Genomic DNA, 17,968 nt, shown 5'->3' on the forward strand with positions numbered 1-17,968 from the left:
ACATTTACATGACGCGTTGTCCCTTGGCGCCATTTTTAGCAATGGAATTGCCAACCAACACCTCTACATAATAAATACATCTTACAGGGGAGAATACAGTAGGCCAAAAATCCCTGAAAAAATCGGCAGCCACATTCACACTTTTGGCAGTAGAAATGTGGACAACTAATCGCACACACGATAGCTGTGAATGAAGGTAACCAGACAAATGGGATTGAGGAGCTAGCTTCATATATTTTTTTTAAGCATTTCTTTTCTTTTAGTGGTTTTAGAAACCTTTTTTTTTTAACTTTTAAGTTTTCTGTTGTATTTATTTATTTATTTCTGTATTTGTTTCTTATAATACAGTATATATATATATAAATGCAATTTGAGCCCTTTCATTATTTCAAAACTGTGTATCAAACTAGTTGCCATTCACACGAACCGGTCGCCAAGAAAGTAGCTCTTAGTTTTATAAAGGTTAATGGCCTCTGTGCTAGAGTGATCAGTATGTTGCCCTGTAACATGGTCCAAATGTCAAACATGAATCCGGAACACAAGCATCCCTCAGGATGCGAATTTGACCACAAATGCTAGCTTTTGGCACTAGCTTTAGGTTACCCTGCTAGCTGCCGTGCCAACTGTAATGTTGAACATGAATCTGGAACCCAAACTTCCAAAGGCAATTGAGTGGACTGCTAATGCTCGCAAAAAACCTGGCAGAACAGCTAGTATATGACAAGCTGGCTAGTCTACCCCTACTGCTACTTGTATAGCAGGTTAGCTTCTTCACGCATTAAAACACTGTATCAAATCAAACAAAAATCTGGCACGCAAGCTCTGAAAGAATGTGGAGTTGGCAGCTAACGATAACAAGCTGTAGGTTAGTTGCTAATAGGAAATTCAGATTCAGAAAACTTTATTTATCCCCGTGGGGCAATTAGAGTTGTGCGAGAGTGGCTTATTATAGAGACAGTCAGAGCAAAGGAAAAACATAGGATGAGAGTAGGGCTATAGGCTTAGTACTTGAGGTCTTGAGGTAGTGGTTCCAGCAACAAATGCAGTTTAGTCTGCTGCTTAAAAACTCCAATTTCTTTGCAAGGTAATGTTTTGAATTGACAACTACATTTTTGGTCTGTATCCCTTTTGGGGAAGTGAAGTTGTTGCAATTGGCCATTGCGCCGTGCTCAAACAAGTCTTTATTATTTTCAGCTCAAGTCGATGGGGAAAAATGTCGTCAGCTATCGGCAAAATCACAGATGTCATCATTTCATTGTTATTTGGGTGTAGTCGCATGTCACAGTGTTTCCATTGCTTAACTGGACACAAGGTCAGAATTATTTTATCCAGCCATCTATCGATTTACCGAACCGCTTGTTTTCACAAGAGTCACAGGCGTGCCAGTGCCCATCCCAGCCGTTTTTTGGACAGTAGGCGGGGGACACCCACAACTGGTTGCCAGCCAATCGCGGGGTACACATAGACAAACAACCATTCACACTCACAATCACACCTGTACTATGAGGCGGACGTGCTAACTCGTCGACCACCATTTTCTGCCACTCTTTCTGGCTAATTTTAATGCAAGACGCCATTTTAGCAACAGATGTGATGTCAGGTCGTTGAGCGGGCCTTTGCTTGCACCCACCAGTTGGTACGTAATGATTACACCATTTCGTTAATGTTGTTGATAAAATGGAATTTTAATTTGTCCAAAAAAATTGTCATCAGATTCAGAATCCGGAAATGATAAAATACCTTTATATTGTCAACTTTTAGATTCCCATTGAGCCCGACATGTAACTGTGTTTCAAATGTTACTTGCCAGTAGATATAAATCTGTCCTCACGGAGAGATCCTAATAAGCCATTGTAGAAAATGTCTTCCAAAAAAAAAGTCCAGTGACAGGGACAGAGACCGTTGGCACCGCCTGCTTCCTCACCCGACAGCGAGTCATTTCTGAGATCCACCTGACTGGTGGTCGGAATGGCCATGAACATGGCATCAAAACTTAGATATTTCTTTCTTTATTTATGTTTTCTAATGAAAAACATACAACCTGACCTGCGTCACTGACGGGGAGCTGATTTGCCTCGTCTGACACAGAGAGAGTATTGCTTCTCGGTGTTGTTTTTGTGTTTCATGTATTTTAATGCCATTTAAGGCCTTAATTTTCACCAAATCAATAAATATTCATTCATTCATTCATTTTACGAACCGCTTTTATCCTCACTAGGGTTGCGGGGGTGCTGGAGCCTATCCCAGCCGTCTTCGGGCAGTAGGCGGGAGACACCCTGAACCAGTTGCCAGCCAATTGCAGGTCCACACAGAAACGAACAACCATTCGCGCCCACACCCACACCTAGGGACAATTTGGAGTGTTCAATCAGCCTGCCATGCATGTTTTTGGAATGTGGGAGGAAACCGGAGGACCCGGAGAAAACCCACGCAAGCACGGGGAGAACATGCAAACTCCACACAGGGAGGCCGGAGCTGGAATCGAACCCGGTACCTCTGCACTGTGAAGTCGACGTGCTAACCACTCGACTACCGGGCCGCCCAAATCAATAAATATTTGTTCATTATTTCAATTGCTTTGTTACGGTGCATCTGTCTAAGTGCTGAGGAAAAAGTGAGAGAGGTGTGTTTGAGCAAATCCCTTCATCGTGCAAGAAGTTGAATAAAGAAGCAACCCCCCGCCCCCTTTCAGCAGCAAAATGGGCATCCGTCAATTACGGATTGACGGACCTTCTTGTTCTAGCTCTCTCTTGCGCTTTGTTAAACTCCAACGGCCTGCCCCATATTATCGACTGTGCACTGGCATGCGCCACACGCCTATCCCTTGCGAGGCGGTCTCATGAGTCGAGCGTTTGGCATAATAAAAGACGGGGGGAAGAATGAAGAGTGAGGAATGTAAACATAGGCACCGTTTTGAAATTCATTCTGATGCCAGTCGTCTTGGGTGGGAGTGCATGCGTTTGGAGCCCAGGATGCAACCTCCTTCGGCTTTCAGCAAGGAAAAACAGCTTTATTGAATAAAACCAATGTTGCGCTTGTGGGATCAAAAACAAAGACAAACATCTTTGTTGCTTTTTTCACCGTTAGGTGTGGCAGTGGCACCCGACTAAAAGCAGCTAAGCCTTGAAATGGAACTGGTCCTTTGACTCTACCTGGTGGCAAGTGTGAGAACTGCTTAAAATCGGGTTTAGATTGACTATCACGACTACACACAGACACGCACACACACACACACACGCATCTCTCTCTCTCTCTCTCTATCCATTTTCTGATCCGTTTATCCTCACAGACCTGCCATGCATAGTTTTTGGAATGTGGGAGAAAACTGGAGTACCCGGAGAAAACCCACGCAAACACGGGGAGAACATGGAAACTCCACAAAGAAAGCCGGAGCCGAAATCGAACCCTGCACCTTCTGCACTTTTGAGGCTGACGCGCTAACCAGTTGGCCACCAGGCCGCACTATATATATACATACCTGTCAACTTTTCGGAGCGCCAACCTGTATAAACAACCAAAAAAATCCTTAAAGAGCAAAAAATCCTATACCAAAGCATTTTATATGTCAAAATAACAGCAGAAAAAAAACCCACGAAATTTTCAATGATATTTATTGTAGATCTCCATAATACAATGTCTGGTTAATGTCTAATCATCATTCTACTTAGTGGCATTACTGTGTTCAGAGTTGTATTCCTGCGTTACTTTTTTCACCAACTCCAAATGCTGACCCATCGGCTCGAAGTTACAGCATCCAGTCATATTTACTTTGGAAATGTAAATGAAAGCATTCAAGTAGACTAGCACCATTCTGGGCAAAAGCAAACGGAACTACCTGTTAGGGGGGGGAAAAAACAAAAACCCGGAAATTTTCAGAATCCGTATGATTAGTGCGATACAACCATATACGCAAGATTCACCACAAAATCCGTATGAACTATGGCTAAACTGTATGAGTTGACAGGTATGTATATATATATATATATATACAGTATATACTGTATAATATACTGTATATGTGTGTGCGTGTGTGTAAAATTGTACTCGCAGAACTGCTATTTTTTTCGACTTTCGAGTTAAATGGCAGGTCATGCCAGGAAATACAGATAAAAACCTACAACACGTAGGCTAATACAAGGTAAGTATAAAAAAGTGAATACGTTTTTCCCTCCAATTTTGATCTCAATAAAATGACAACGAATATAACATGAGAAAAATTGGAACATAAATGATGCTTGAATAAAGAAAATAAGTTAATCTTCATTTGCTCATTTTGTTGGTCCGCATCTAAACCGTGTCAAAGTGCTTGTAAAAAAAGAGAGACGCCAGTGCCAGAAAAAGGCTTCCCTGTCTCCCCTGTGCGTCCGCCTAAAACACCCCCTGGCCGCCGGTGCTCACCGGAACCAATTAGCGTCCCCCTCCGGCAACACCGACCGGGATACGCTTTTTTACCCCCGGAACCGGAGCACGCAAGCGAGCACGTCTCGGCATCGCCCCTCTCTCAGTGGGTGGACCGCGACTGAAGCGTCGGACGAATTCGGAGGGGAGCGAGTGAGTGCGGAATGGCCGAGCAGCAGCAGCAGCAACAACAGCAGGAGGAGCAGGAGGAGGGGATGAAGTCGCCCGACACGCCGGTGCCGGGTAGTTCGCCGACTGGGAAAGCGCTGTCCCTGGCCCGTCTGCTGCAATACGAATGCTCCCGCTTGCTCCAGTTATACGTGAGTCTCGCTCATGTTGACATCCAGCGCATCATATCCACCTGTAGTCCGTAGAGTGACGTCATTGTAATACGCTGTTTTGATACGGTTCATTTCACGGTACGTTCCTTCTTCGAATTACAACCGTGGGTGGCAGCGTTCAACTGCAATGCATCACAAGTCGGAAAGCAAATGATGTTGGTACAGCTCACCCAGAAAAACCCAATTTATTTGGAGGACTCAGTTTTTGTTGCCTTGACTCTGAGAATTGACTTGGGGCTTCGTAAAATATCTCCCAAAAATGTTTTTGTTCAAATGTATTTTTGTGTTTTTGCAGTTGCGGTTTTTTATATTGAATGGAAGTGTTAATTTTTTTTGGTAATTGTGTTTATCCACATTTTTTATTTTATTTTCTATTTTTCATATTTATATGACTAATATTTGTGGAGAAAACAAATGGGATGTATTAAATGTTTATATATATATATATATATATATATATATATATATATATATATATATATATATATATATATATGTATACACTGTATATATTGTGCATTTTCTTTAAAATTACATAGTTTCATTTAATTTCCTAGTTGATGTTACATTTGGCCTGTACGGTATAAAAACTTAAAGGGGAAGTTCGGTGTGATGAGGTACAATTCCCAAATTTTCTTTGCAAATATGTTACATGTGCCCCCAGTCATCTAAATGCGGCATTCTGATTAATATTAATATAATCTGCCTGTTTTCTGAGTTATGTCATGTGGCATTCGCAAGCAGAACCTTGATTGGTTATTACCTAAACGGCAATTCTATACTGCAAATCGTTGTTGACATTGCGTGTTGGCCGAGCACGGCCGTGAAATCGCTCTCGCAGGCCCTACGTGTCCTATGCACACTAGGGTGCGGACAGTAATCAGACTAAAAGCAAACCGCCACCCATTTCCCCACTCTCGTCTCCAGCCTCCCTAATGGATTTTATATTTTTGTGCCTGTCCTTCTTTGACACAATCCATCTAATAATCAATACGATTGTGAAATCACAACCGCTTCCAGACGGAGCAGGAGACCTTCTTGTCAGAGCAGCCCCCCAAGGGCAGTCGTATGGTGTCCCTGAGTCCGAGCGCTGAGCATCCAGATCCGGAGGAGGCGGTGCGGCGGTTGCACGCCGCCCTGCGCCAGTGCCTGGGCCTGCTGCACAGTGCCATCGCCCGGGCCGAGGAGGAGTGGGGCGAGTTGGAGGGCGACTACGAGACCCTGCGCCACACCGTCCGAATCCGGCTGGAGCATTTACTTCACACGACGAAAAATCTCCTGCAGACGGACGACGCCACGCTGGAAGTCACCCCAGACATCCGGTGTGATGAGGTACAGCCTTTCCACTCACATAAATAGGACCTTCAATAAGTTCTGCCAGTTGCCAGTTTGACACATCAGCAATTCATCCTCTGCGCCAGAAAGAAAGATCTTTGTTCTCAGTTTTTATCTCTCCGTTAAAAATATACAACAGCCCTAATTGTGACAACTGTAATAATGCCAGCACAATTATAAATTTAACATCTGCATACTTTTTAGAATCATATTTAATGCAGTTTTCCATCCCACAATACAATACTTGTGATGGATAATAAAGAAATCAACATTCTGTTTATTTCGAATGGAGTCTACTATCGTACAACATTACGTGTAGTCGAATGAGAACCGATACAATAGTTGTTCGACCCACAGCATTGTCGAGTGACCGCCCACAACATTATGATCAGAGTCATAATGGACCCTTTGAGTGGAAGAATTGTCAGAATTTTACACATTGTATATTTGTCATATTACCAAAGCAAGCGGATCCAAAATGTTACATCGACTCTCTCGGCTCTCTTGTGGCTAGGAAACTGACGGCGGGGGGGCTTTTCAGCTCAAAATATGGACGCATCGCGTGCTGCTGGAGCTGGTCCACTGGGCCGACCACGCCACGCAGGCTCTACACGTTCTCCACACGCAGCGGGAAGGAACTCAAGACGTCTAAAGTGGCAAATGAACTCACTCCATGCTAACCACTGGCATCCCCTCATTAATACGGAATTGGACAGTGGCGGTTCCTTTATACACCACAACTTCACAACTTGTTTTTCTTCCTATTCAGCATAGTAAATGCTCAACTCTGATTGGCGCTTGCCATTCATGTAATAATCTTATTCTTACATCAAATTTAATACATGAGTTCAAACCACAGCGTTCTGGTCAGATCACCTGAAATTGATTATAATCCACCACGAGTGGTTAGAATTGAACACCTTTTTTTGTTTACTTTCAATCTTGTTGAATATATTGTTGGGGTCCACAATGTCATTGGAGCTGGTGTATAAAAGGCCAACTCAACAGTCACTGTCCAAATCCTGTGGAACAACACACTGCTTCACTAACAGCTAAGCTCTTTTAATAAGGCCCGGCTTTGCCCCGGTGGTATTTCCTCTGCGAGTGCTAAAATGACCTCCAGTTGACCACCATTTGCTGTGAGCCCCGTGTGCAGTGACCCACTTTCCAGGTATCCTGTGTGTAATTTATTCTATTTATTAGAACATATTTAATATTCTAACAAACTAACTGCTAGAACTAGCCAAAATACCTGACTGACTGACAAACTGTGACTGTTTTATTTCTTTTTTTTTTTTCCCTCTCGATGATTCCAAAAAGGATGGACTTTATTGTTTGTATGATTTTCTCCTGATGTTCTACTTGAATGTGCTGCTGCTACACTGTTGGATCCACCAGATGTTTCCCAACCTCAGGGGTCGGGGACCCAAAATGAGTGCGGATCAATTTTGTTTAGGGCCACAGGAAATAAATCACATTTAAACATCTTTAGCTGGTGTTCTTGTTGACATTTTGGGAAAACAAATTATCTTGTTGCAAAAACACATTCACATTTTTTTCAGAGGGAAATAGATCATGAGACTTACCGGTAAGTCGTATTTTTCAAGAAAACATATTCCTATTACAAGTGGTCATGGTTTTTTTAAAGTAAAAAGGTCATATTCATATTACAAGAGTTGCATTTTTATAAGCAGAAAATGTGTATTATCAAAATAAAATTTTGTTCAAAGGGGGTCATAAGATGACAATCAAGGAATATTCTTATGAGAATATTTATTTTTTATTTTACAGGAATTATTCAGAATTTTATATTTCAGGAAAATTGTCTTTTTCTTTTTTGGGACATGTTAGTGAATAACTTTTACTGACTGCTAACTTTTTGCTAAAAACTCAGAAGTGTTAAGTTGAACATTTGGGGGGAAAGCAATTAGTTTTGTTAGAGAGAGATAGAGAGAGAGAGGAGTAATAGTCGTTCTCTTTCATTAAAACAAAGAAAATACAGGTATTTCAGACTTTAAAATTAAGTATTTATTTGTTTACACAAAAAGGCTACCGTGTTTCAATTAAAAAAACAGTTCCCCATCGTCCTGTTACGATAATAATTTAAAAAATAATAACGATTTTTTATTTCAAATATATTTAAAGACAATTATTTTCAGATTTGTACAAGTATAAATTTCAATTTCTTTCTGCGTTGCGAAAGTTCCCCATCTGAACAGCACGAGCACGCCCCTCTTCTCTAAAGGATGTTGAGCGCATGCCCAGTGAGCAGGGCAGTCAGGAGGAAGCGCGTCTACCGACTGGAGGGAAGCACTGGCTGGCAGTCCTAATGGCGGAGAATGTACGCTCGCCTTTCGACTACCGCGAGCCACCGACACTCGACAGCGACGGGGACGGCAGCAAACCGCCACCGCCGCGCGGGTAAGTGACCGCGTTCGGGCCTGCTTTTTTTGCTCCATTCCCCCGTCCTATTTACAGGGCTTTGTTAGCTTGGCTGTATTTCGACTGAAGGCAGGCGCGCGTTATCAGCCCCCCGCCCCAGACTCCCCACCCCCTTCTCCTACTCATGTGGGATTTTTGTGAGAAAAGCGAACATTTTTGGGTGTTTTTGGTCCGTTCGTGAGTCGCGGGGGTGCCGTCCCGCTCACAGGTGTCGCCCGCTCCCTCTTTTCGGTCACAGCGTGGCCCGTCCGGCGGGGTTAGTCGTGATGTTTTGACGCGGTGGGTAAGCTAACTGGTTAGCCACGGCGTTAGCATCGAGAGCCCACTGGGGAACATCAGCTGGACTCAGGGTGGATTCGAGCTGATCTCAGGTCAGATGGATTTGTGGCCCAGGCCCAACCCCCTCCATCATAATCATCATCATCTTTGTAACATCAAAACATCATCATCATAAACGTGCAAAAATCATAGAGAAAGCATGTGTACAATTGGGAAACGTTAGCTTCAGATTGAACCCATTCAGTGTTTAACCCCACTGTGAGGTCGCAGGTCATGTTGACCCACGTTGCTATTTGTCTGAAACTCGTTCAGAGATTAAAGTCTTTTTTAAATGTCATATCACAAGATTAGATATATGCTTAGCAAAAATGAGTAAGTCATCATTTTTTCTTGATAATAAAAAATGTAACAAAGGCGGGCTTTTCTTAGGATAACCTAGTAATATATTACATGTAAATAGTTTTTTTTTAATAGTGAAAATGTGTTATTTAAAAAAATAAATAAAAAGTTGGAAAATGACCATTTTTATTTGGGGGAGAACGGTCAGATTTTTTTCCATTGGCAATATAAGAAAAACTTATTTTCCTATTTACATTTTAAAACAGGCCATAGCAGAAAATAGCTCATTGAGATAAAAATGTTCAAGGGACTTCTGGACGAGAGGCAGGAACAAGCTTCCAACCTTTATGTAGTATATTTACACCATGCATAATGAGCACTCCATGCATAATGAGCAAAGTACTGGTAAACAAAAGCTCTTCTACCCAACTCCATACAAGCATAGGAAACCGAAAGCACCAAATAATATTTTTCCGAGTAATTAAGGCAAAAACATAAGAAGATAGTCATCCCGATATTGCTTTAGAAATAAAATTGCACCAGTGACTGATCCCACAAGCGGCCAGAGCAGACAATCATCCTCAAGAGTAGTGAGTGGACATCTTAAAGTTAGTAATGCACCTCAAAGAAGCGCGCTAAACGGTATCAGTCATCCCAAGGCATTCTACAGCAGAATTGAAAGCCATTTATTTTCCAGAAAACAAGTTGTGTATTAGTGACGAAATCATGGCAGTTTTTTGGTTTTTCCAGCCGTGTTTGCGGGAGGAAGCGCAAGGGGACGCCGGTGAAGGTGTGTGACCGAGCCTACGTGACGGAAGATGAGGAGGAGGAGAGCATGTCTGAGCACAGCTATAGTCCTGGTCAGTACACACACACACACACACACACACACACACACACACACACACACGCACACTTTGTGTGAATAGTGCTAAAGGTCAGATGTTGTCCATTCAGGGGAGGGCCAATATCCAGAGGGCACAGAGGATGGCCTCCCACCACCGGGGAGTCCTTACTACCTAACAGACCCAGCTCAGCTCTGGTAAGGAGGACCCGTTCCCATGGTAACTACGCAGACTCCGCCTCCCTCATATCCGAAGTCTACCGAATACTCACGGGTTTGTTTTGGTTTTGTTTGGCCAGCGTACCGGAGCTGGGCGAAGAAGGGGCGGGCGGCGTCCGGGGACCCGTGCTCTTCCACCCGCCGCCGAATTGCCGCATTCGCGAGGTGCACTGTGGCACTCAGGTGCGACTGGTAGTCATCGCGATCCGAGACATAGCCAAAGGGGAGGAGATCACTGTGGACTACAGCCTTACGGACTGGGGCGAGAATGCCATGGTGAGAAATAGCCCCTTTCATAATAACATTTAGGTTGGGGGCGGTGCCTCATAAATGGAATCATTTATTTGTATTAGAACAGATTTTCGCAATCTGTGGCAGCACTCTGTTTTTAATGAGGATTGCCCGTTTACAAACTTTGATCATGCTCATAGTTTGCGCTTGTTGTGTGTGCGCCCACCAAGGACGAAGAGGCCGGCCCCCACCCACTGTCCCTCTCTGTTTCGGATTACCTCACCCCGTCCTGGTCCTTGTCCCCCTCATCCTCTCCCCTCACCCATTCTGAGCCCAGTGACTCGGACCGCGAGGAGGATGAGGAGGAGGAAGAGGAGGATGACGAAGATGAGGAGGAGGAGGAGGAGGAAATGGAGGAGATGCGCGGCCGAATCCTTCGCCGCCGCAAGAAGCGCAAGATCCCCGCCGTGGTTAGCGCCAAGAAAAAGAGTGCGCCCACCTCCTCGCGTGGGCCAGGGCGCCCCTGCTCGTCTTTCTCAGCCCCGCCAGCCAGATCTAACTCGCAGCCGGTCGGCGCTATGGCCCCCCCGACCACCAACATCAACAATAACATCAACATAAACATTGGCAGCTCCAGCGGCACCCCGGTGAGCCGGCGTCAGCACTGTCTGTACTGCGGGCGCCACTATCGATCTTTGGCACGCCACCTGGAGAAGCATCATGCCAATCAGCCCGAAGTCCGCTCGGCCATGGAGCTGGCGCATCTCCGCACCCACTCCAACGGCAACCCCTCGCCTGCCTCTGCAACTCACAGTCATTCCTTCGCGGTGCCGCAGCCTTCGGCGCCCGGTCCGGTGCCCTCGCTCTTCGCCAGGGAGAGGGAATCGCCGGGCACCCGCTCGGGTGCCGTTTCTTTCTCACTCTCTCTGTCGCCGCCTGCTCAAAAGAAGGCGGCGCCAGTCTCGTCCTCCCCGCCGACCACCAGGCGCGCTGCCCCTCCGACGGCGCACCGAGTTAAGAGCCCCACGCCTCCTCCCTCGTCTCCTCCCAGGAGAGGTCGCAGGATGAAGAGGGAGAAGCTTGAAGAGCAGCAAAAGGTGGAGGTGGAACGTGTCCAAGAGGAATTGGCCCCTCCTCCAACTCCGGAGCCGGACATCGATCCAGAAGAAGATCTCGATCTGTGTGCGGATGGAGACGGTGATGCGCCGGAGGAGAATAACGGGGAGACCACCAGGTTGGATCATGAATCATTTAAAGTTTTTTCAAGTGCATTTTAGTGCAGTCAACTCGCACTGTTTGTGGGCGATAGGCAATGGCGGCCGTGTCGGTGAACTTTTCATTCGCTAGCGGGAGACCCGGATGTCCGTCAGCATCAGTCCGTTATTATTTCAGGCTGGCCTAGTCCGTCATTATTTTTAACACGCGTTCGTAATTGCTAAATTACATTTCGTCACCGCTATTTTAGGACTGTCAGTAAAAACTGTATACAAGGGTAAAGGCAGACAATTTTATTTATTTAGAAACCACACAGAAAAAAAATTCTTTAACCGTGCCTCCTCCTTTTCAGATTTGCAAAATATTTACTTTTTTTTTTTTTTTTTTTGGAGTGATCCGAGGCAATTGACATCTTTGTTTTGAAATTCTCTGTTCAGAGTGCTTTCAGACTCGGCAGCATGTTTTAAAAGATCAAATGAAAATTCATACAAGTAAATGGCGCCCTGTTGTTTTCTATAATACATAAAGTTTGCAAAAAAATCTAAATATCTGAAATATTATGCCTTGAATTCCATCTCTTCAAAAGTTAACTACAAATTTAATTAAAGTTTTGAATTGTTATCAGCTGTCAGATTTTTTTTTTTAAAAAGTCTGATGATCAGCATCAGCCTTTTTTTTTTTTTTTTCAACCATCAAAATGATGAATGCAGGTGCCAATAATGGGCCCCCGGCAATTATTGTTTTGTTTCTAACTTAAACAGCAAAATGTTAAACTAAACTTTATAATTTGATCAATGAACTGCACTTTGTATGCAGCGATGGCTGTTTGAAAGTGCTCTATAAATACAGTTGAGTTGAGAAATGCTTTTAGCTAATTGCTAACGTAAAATGTCAAATGCCATAGACGGGCAAATTGGAATTCGCAGCCACTTTAACATGCCTGCTGTTGAAACTCACAAGAATAAATGCCCAGAATCTGCAATTATAGCTTCTGTGCCATCAAGGAAGCGTGATAGAGCGAGCAGTGAATAAAACGTCAATCAGGAGTCATTCTGAAAAGTGTTGTCCTCCTCCCAGGTCACGGCGTCACCACATGTCTCCTCTGCTATCCTCGCTGTCGTCGCTCGTGACGTACCTCCGGCAGCAGCAGCACGCCTCCTTTCTGTCGCTGGGCCGCTCGCACTCGGCCGAGGCCTGGCGCCAGCTGTGCCACGCCAGTCTCTCGCTGTTCATCCTCTACAACCGCCACCGCGAGTGCGAGGTGGCCAAGCTAACCATCCAGGACTACCGCAAGCGCGCTGCTCCTCAGGAGAGCTCCACCACCGGCTGCGGCGGCACCACCGAGGCCCTCCTGTCGCCGTTTGAGCGCAGGGTCCTCTGCCACCTCCCGAGGGCCAGCGTCATGGGAAAGCGCGGCCGCGTCCAGCCCCTCATTCTGCCGCCCAACTGCGAGTCCTGCCTCGACCTGCTCCTTCAAACCAGCGCAGACGTGGGCGTGGATCCCGAGAGCCCCTATGTTTTTTCCCGCCCCTACCACTCCCCCGCGACCCCGCTTCGCGGCACAGACCTCCTGAGGAACTTGGCGCGAGCAAGCGGCGTTAAGAACCCCGGAGCTATCACGGGGACGCGGGTGCGTCGGCAGGTGGCCATTCTCACGCAGCTCCTGCTTCTGGAGGAGGGCCAGGCTCAAGGGAGCGCCACCAAGCGTCTGGAGAACTTCCTGGAGACCGAGTACCACGTAACGCAGAACTGCTCCTCCATCTCGAGGGACGCCGCGCTGATGGGGCGGGTCGGCCGCGTTGTTCTTTATGGCGAGAAGGAGGGTGTGCTCTTCCGCGGGATGAGCTTGCAACACATCTGTCTGGAGTTGGACGGTAAGATTCACGTTGCAAGGAGGCCACTTGTTGACGTTTCACCTTTAATCCAAAAAGCTGCTTTAGTCCAACATTTTAGATGTGGGATCGTTGTTTTACGTTTTGAGCCTAAATTTGAATATTTTTTCGATGAAACTTCATCTATTCCCAGCATTTGGTAAAATTTCCTTCAGTGGCACTGCTTCCGGGACACATATTTTAGATTTATTTTATTTTATTTTATTTTTTTAAATCCAGTCAGATTTAAGCCTTTTCGAGTTGCCATTACACGTAACGATTTTCACAGTCTCAGCCTGAAAAACTGAAAGCCAGAAGGAAGTTCAAGAGTTTTACTGAAGTTACAACGTGCTCCCGTCATCTTGTTTAGTGTAAGGTGGTTATATCAGCTGTTTGAAATCACTCTTGTCCTCGTTTCGGCATTACGACAATACCAAACATTTGACAAGTCTTTCGGTCTTTGCGGTGACATGACACAACCAACAACCACGAGATGATAAATAATAAAGGTATGTCTTATCTTATGAGCTTAACAAAAGTAGCCAAAAAGCTTCTGCTTCTCCATTTTGTAGGTTTCTACCAAGAGCCCGAAAGGGAAAATATGCATTGTGAAGAAAAAAAAATGCCAAAGAAGCTCGTTGCAGTCTTGTAGTCACCCTGAAAAATTCACGGTCTTTGTAAAATCTCAATGTAAGGCTAGGCTGTGATTAAAAACGCTCGAACTTGTCTTTCAATGTGAGCAAGTGTGAGATGACAGTTTCCTGAGGGTTTTTTTTTTCCTCCAAATCTTTTCAGTCTTCTGATGTTCAGGGAGCATTAGATCCTGCTCAGATCTGTGTCCTCTGCAGACATGAGTTTGACATTTAATAATCAGCATTTTGTGTGAGTCGAGCGGATTGAGAAGCACAAACAACAATTCTACGCACGTAACCCGGTAGAACCAAAGAGGCCTTTTGGATTGAAGGAAAAAAGGATTCCCGCAACCTGGATGATTGAGAATACACACAGACATCGTGACCACGAGGCCTCTTTTGTGTCTGGCAGTGATGTCCGGCAACTCTGTCGACTCCTTCTCGGAAGGCTCGGAGGCGGAAGATGTGAAGGAGGAGGTGCCGCAAAAGGTGGAGGTGGTGGTAAAGAAGAAAGGACCGGGCAGACCCCCGAAGAAGAAGAGGGCGCCCACTCCTTCGGCGGTCAGCCCGTCAGTCGCCAGCGCCCCCAAGAGGAGGTCACTCCCACCCAAATCAGGTAACTCGTCACGAGTTTGAGTTCTGCTTCTATGGTTATCATATCATGTACATTGTGTATCTCGTGGCTTTGTTTCCTTATTTCTTGATTTTCTTCATGAAATTACTCTGTGATTTTTATGTTGAATGTTTTTTTCTATGTTTCTGTACATGGGAGATAAAAAACTGATTACCCTGTTTATATCAGTTGATTTTACATTGTGAATTTTTCAAAAAGGGTTTGTTCATATGAGAATTTTTTTTTCATTTTTTTAAATGAATTACTCAATTTCTTTACATCATATTTTTCTCTTAAATGTTTCCCAATGTATTTATTTTTTCGTTCAAAAATGTTTTTTGTTATTTAACTTTTTACTCTTTAGAATTAATTACTCAGTGGGTGTCACATTTTTCAATTAGTTTTTTTCTGCAAATATTTGTGCCTCCTGTCCCCCATCTTTTTTTTTCTTTAACTACCGTATTTACCACACTAAGAGGCGCACTGGATTATGAGGCGCACCTTCAATGAATGTCCTATTTTGTAATTTTTTTCATATATTGGACGCACTGCATTATTAGCCGCAATCTACAATGCGTCCACTAGATAGAGCTAAGCTCAAGGAAATGCCAACAGAACGATCAGATGTCAGTAAAATAATTATATTATACAATTATTGTATACAATACAATTAATAATTGTCAGAGATTTTCTCGAACAAAGTTAAAGAAATGACTCGGCACACAGGAAAATTGTCTTCAATATCGGCAGAAGCGGATCTCTGAGAGCGAACGACGGTTAGTTGCTCCGCGATCACACTCGAAGTCCCGCCTCCGCGAGTTCTACATTTTATTGTAACATATGCAATATACAAGAAAAACACTGCCCCCGATATTTGCATGCCGCACATCCGGTCCGGCCCCTCGGTAGTGATTGGTTACCTGTTTTTCAAACTTGAACCATTGGCGCCTTTTCTGGCTGGTCTACATCGAATTAGCACGTTGTAGACTTTGCGGATGGCCAATGTCGCCTGGGCGCGACGGGTGTTCTCAACTCGTCTTTTGTTGCTCAACCGCTGTTCCCGAATTATTCATTGCCCTTTTGTGACCGAGTGTCGCCTTCTCCCCTGTGGTCGTCCACCTGTATTGACGTGCTAATTGTGGACTTCAACAGTCCCCCGGCCAGATGGCCGGCGCCTTTGTGTGCAGGCATTTGGGGGTGCTGGATACGCACCCAAACGCTTCGATGTGCCCAAATAAATGAAACTTTAAACACGATACAATTTTGCTCATAGATTCCTCTAACAATAATATAGTGTCACTGTTCACCTAAACCACAGTAAGTTATAACATTGACTCATTAACGTTGAACTTGCTCTATTTCTGTGTTCAACTCCGTAAGCCTTAAGTTTGAACTCTGCGTTGTAAGCATGTCTCCAGCAAGGAGCCATTTTGGGGTCAACATATTACCGTAATAACCATACACAAGGTGCATTGGATTTTAAGGCATGCTGTGGCTTTTAAGAAGATGGAAGGCTTTTAAGTGCGCCTTTTAGTGCGGAAAATACAGTACCCTATAGATTTCAGTGTGTTTTTTAGGCGTCAGTTTGATGTATTTTTAGCACTTTTCTGAACTATACCTCTCTATACAGTTAAAAATGATTACTTTTTGTATTCATCCACGCAATGCGTTTACCTCCCACAGGGAAGCGCGGCGTGCTGAAACGTCCCTGGTCGGAGGCGGAGCGCGTCGCCGTGGAGACGCACCTCAAGCGTAACCTAGCCGATCTGCGCGTACCCGCCAAGGCCGACTGCGAGCGCTGTCTGGAGCTCTGCCCGCTGCTCGTCAGCAATCACCGCGACTGGCGCTCCATCAAGTTCTACGTGCACAACCGCATCCAGCTGCTGAAGAAGCAGGGTCGGCGGGAAAGCGCCGCTATGGCAGCGGCTGCTGCTGCCGCCACCACTGCCGCTGCCGCCGTCTGTTGATCCGGACAAAGGTGGCGGGGTGAGGTAGGATCCACCAGCAAAACCCCTTATTTGTGTAAAATAAATGCCCACGGCCATACACATCATACATGGAGTACGGAAGGACTTGATATGAGGGTGAGCAGGGGATTTTGTTCATCCTCACTCTTTTCCTCATTTACCATCAGCGGCACCTTTTGTCACACACAAACGCAAAAAAAAAAAAAAAGCCAAAGAAAAAACTGGCGTTTGACATTGCGGTGTGGAGAGACAGCCCAGCAATTGTGCGAGGTGGAAAAACTGCACATTTTGTAGCATCACAGGGAGCCATTTGGATGACTAAGCATGAATGTGTAAAGCTTGTCATTCTGGCCTTTATAAGCAGTGGTTCTCAAACTGAGGGCCCCTTGGGGACACTCGGTGGCCTACCAGGTATAGCTTGAGGGGCTAAAAAAACTGCAATGAAAGTGTTGTTGTTGTATCATTTAAACAAAAAGTACATACCTATGTATGTGGACTGGTGGCAAACAATAAACCTTATAACAAAAGGCCTGTTTCCCCCCCAAGAAAAGTGTGTTCTTTGATGTTGTTTTTTCCTTGGGTGTCTTTCTGTAATATTTCAAGAAAGTTGTATTTTTCGAATTTACTAGTTCAAATATGACATTCTTTGTGAAGCTTGGGCTTTGGCTATGTTCATATTGCAGATCAATTCAAATTATCAAATTAGAAGTTGGAACATTTCTCTGCAGCCCAGTGGTTGGGAGTCACTGCTTTCAAGGCCCACACATCTTCTCAACTGATATCATTTTATGTATAGTGTGTGTTTATGTATTGTTATTATTAGTATTAATATTATTATAAAAAAAAGTCTAACTATGACACAAATGTGACATGGTGGGGATGGTGGCGTACCTCGACAGAGGCTGCTGATATTCATCCGACAAATATTGTAATTAGTCTTCAGTCGCGATCTTCAAATTTGTTTGGTCTTCTATGTACATACTTTGCTGTACATATTATCTGTATTAAAGTCAATGACTGTTTTTTTTTTAACTGGATTTTGATGTGAGTTTTTGGGTACAGTTTCACAATACTTCAGAGAGAAAGGTCTGAATTGTTGTGCTTCAGTGTGATTAAAGGAATAGCCTTTGTGTTTTTCTCAGTCTGTTTATTCATTTGTCAAGGCTTAAATTGATCAAATGTGTTAATAGATTGACTTTAACATTGAAAATATAATTTCTGTCCATTGGCAATATTCTTAAG

At 44.5% G+C, this 17,968-nt stretch overlaps 2 protein-coding genes across 3 annotated transcripts; both read left to right on the forward strand.

Moving 5' to 3' along the window:
* Nucleotides 1-1,467: 1,467 nt before the first annotated feature.
* Nucleotides 1,468-7,561, forward strand: LOC147209119 (uncharacterized). The gene is made up of 6 exons (XM_086104740.1): nucleotides 1,468-1,636; nucleotides 2,219-2,302; nucleotides 3,088-3,164; nucleotides 3,290-4,718; nucleotides 5,760-6,071; nucleotides 6,589-7,561. Exons 4-6 carry the CDS (start codon nucleotides 4,563-4,565, stop codon nucleotides 6,724-6,726), a joined length of 606 nt encoding a protein of 201 aa, XP_085960866.1. The 5' UTR covers nucleotides 1,468-1,636; nucleotides 2,219-2,302; nucleotides 3,088-3,164; nucleotides 3,290-4,562; the 3' UTR covers nucleotides 6,727-7,561.
* Nucleotides 7,562-8,331: 770 nt separating this feature from the next.
* LOC147209120 (uncharacterized) lies at nucleotides 8,332-17,856 on the forward strand. 2 transcript variants are annotated; one of them, XM_086104741.1, is made up of 8 exons: nucleotides 8,332-8,495; nucleotides 9,885-9,994; nucleotides 10,092-10,176; nucleotides 10,278-10,473; nucleotides 10,659-11,662; nucleotides 12,721-13,517; nucleotides 14,559-14,762; nucleotides 16,443-17,856. In XM_086104741.1, the coding sequence occupies exons 1-8, from the start codon at nucleotides 8,332-8,334 to the stop codon at nucleotides 16,724-16,726; spliced, it is 2,844 nt and encodes a 947-aa protein (XP_085960867.1). In that variant the 3' UTR covers nucleotides 16,727-17,856. The 2 variants fall into 2 exon arrangements, with proteins under 2 accessions (XP_085960867.1, XP_085960868.1); XM_086104742.1 differs by lacking the exon at nucleotides 8,332-8,495 and having other exon boundaries at nucleotides 9,932-9,994; nucleotides 10,092-10,198.
* Nucleotides 17,857-17,968: the final 112 nt, after the last annotated feature.

This window comes from Hippocampus guttulatus, chromosome 2 (assembly GCF_054856545.1).
Source record: "Hippocampus guttulatus isolate MCC_2025c chromosome 2, RoL_Hgut_1.0, whole genome shotgun sequence".
In the NCBI taxonomy this organism is placed as follows: Eukaryota; Metazoa; Chordata; class Actinopteri; order Syngnathiformes; family Syngnathidae; genus Hippocampus; species Hippocampus guttulatus.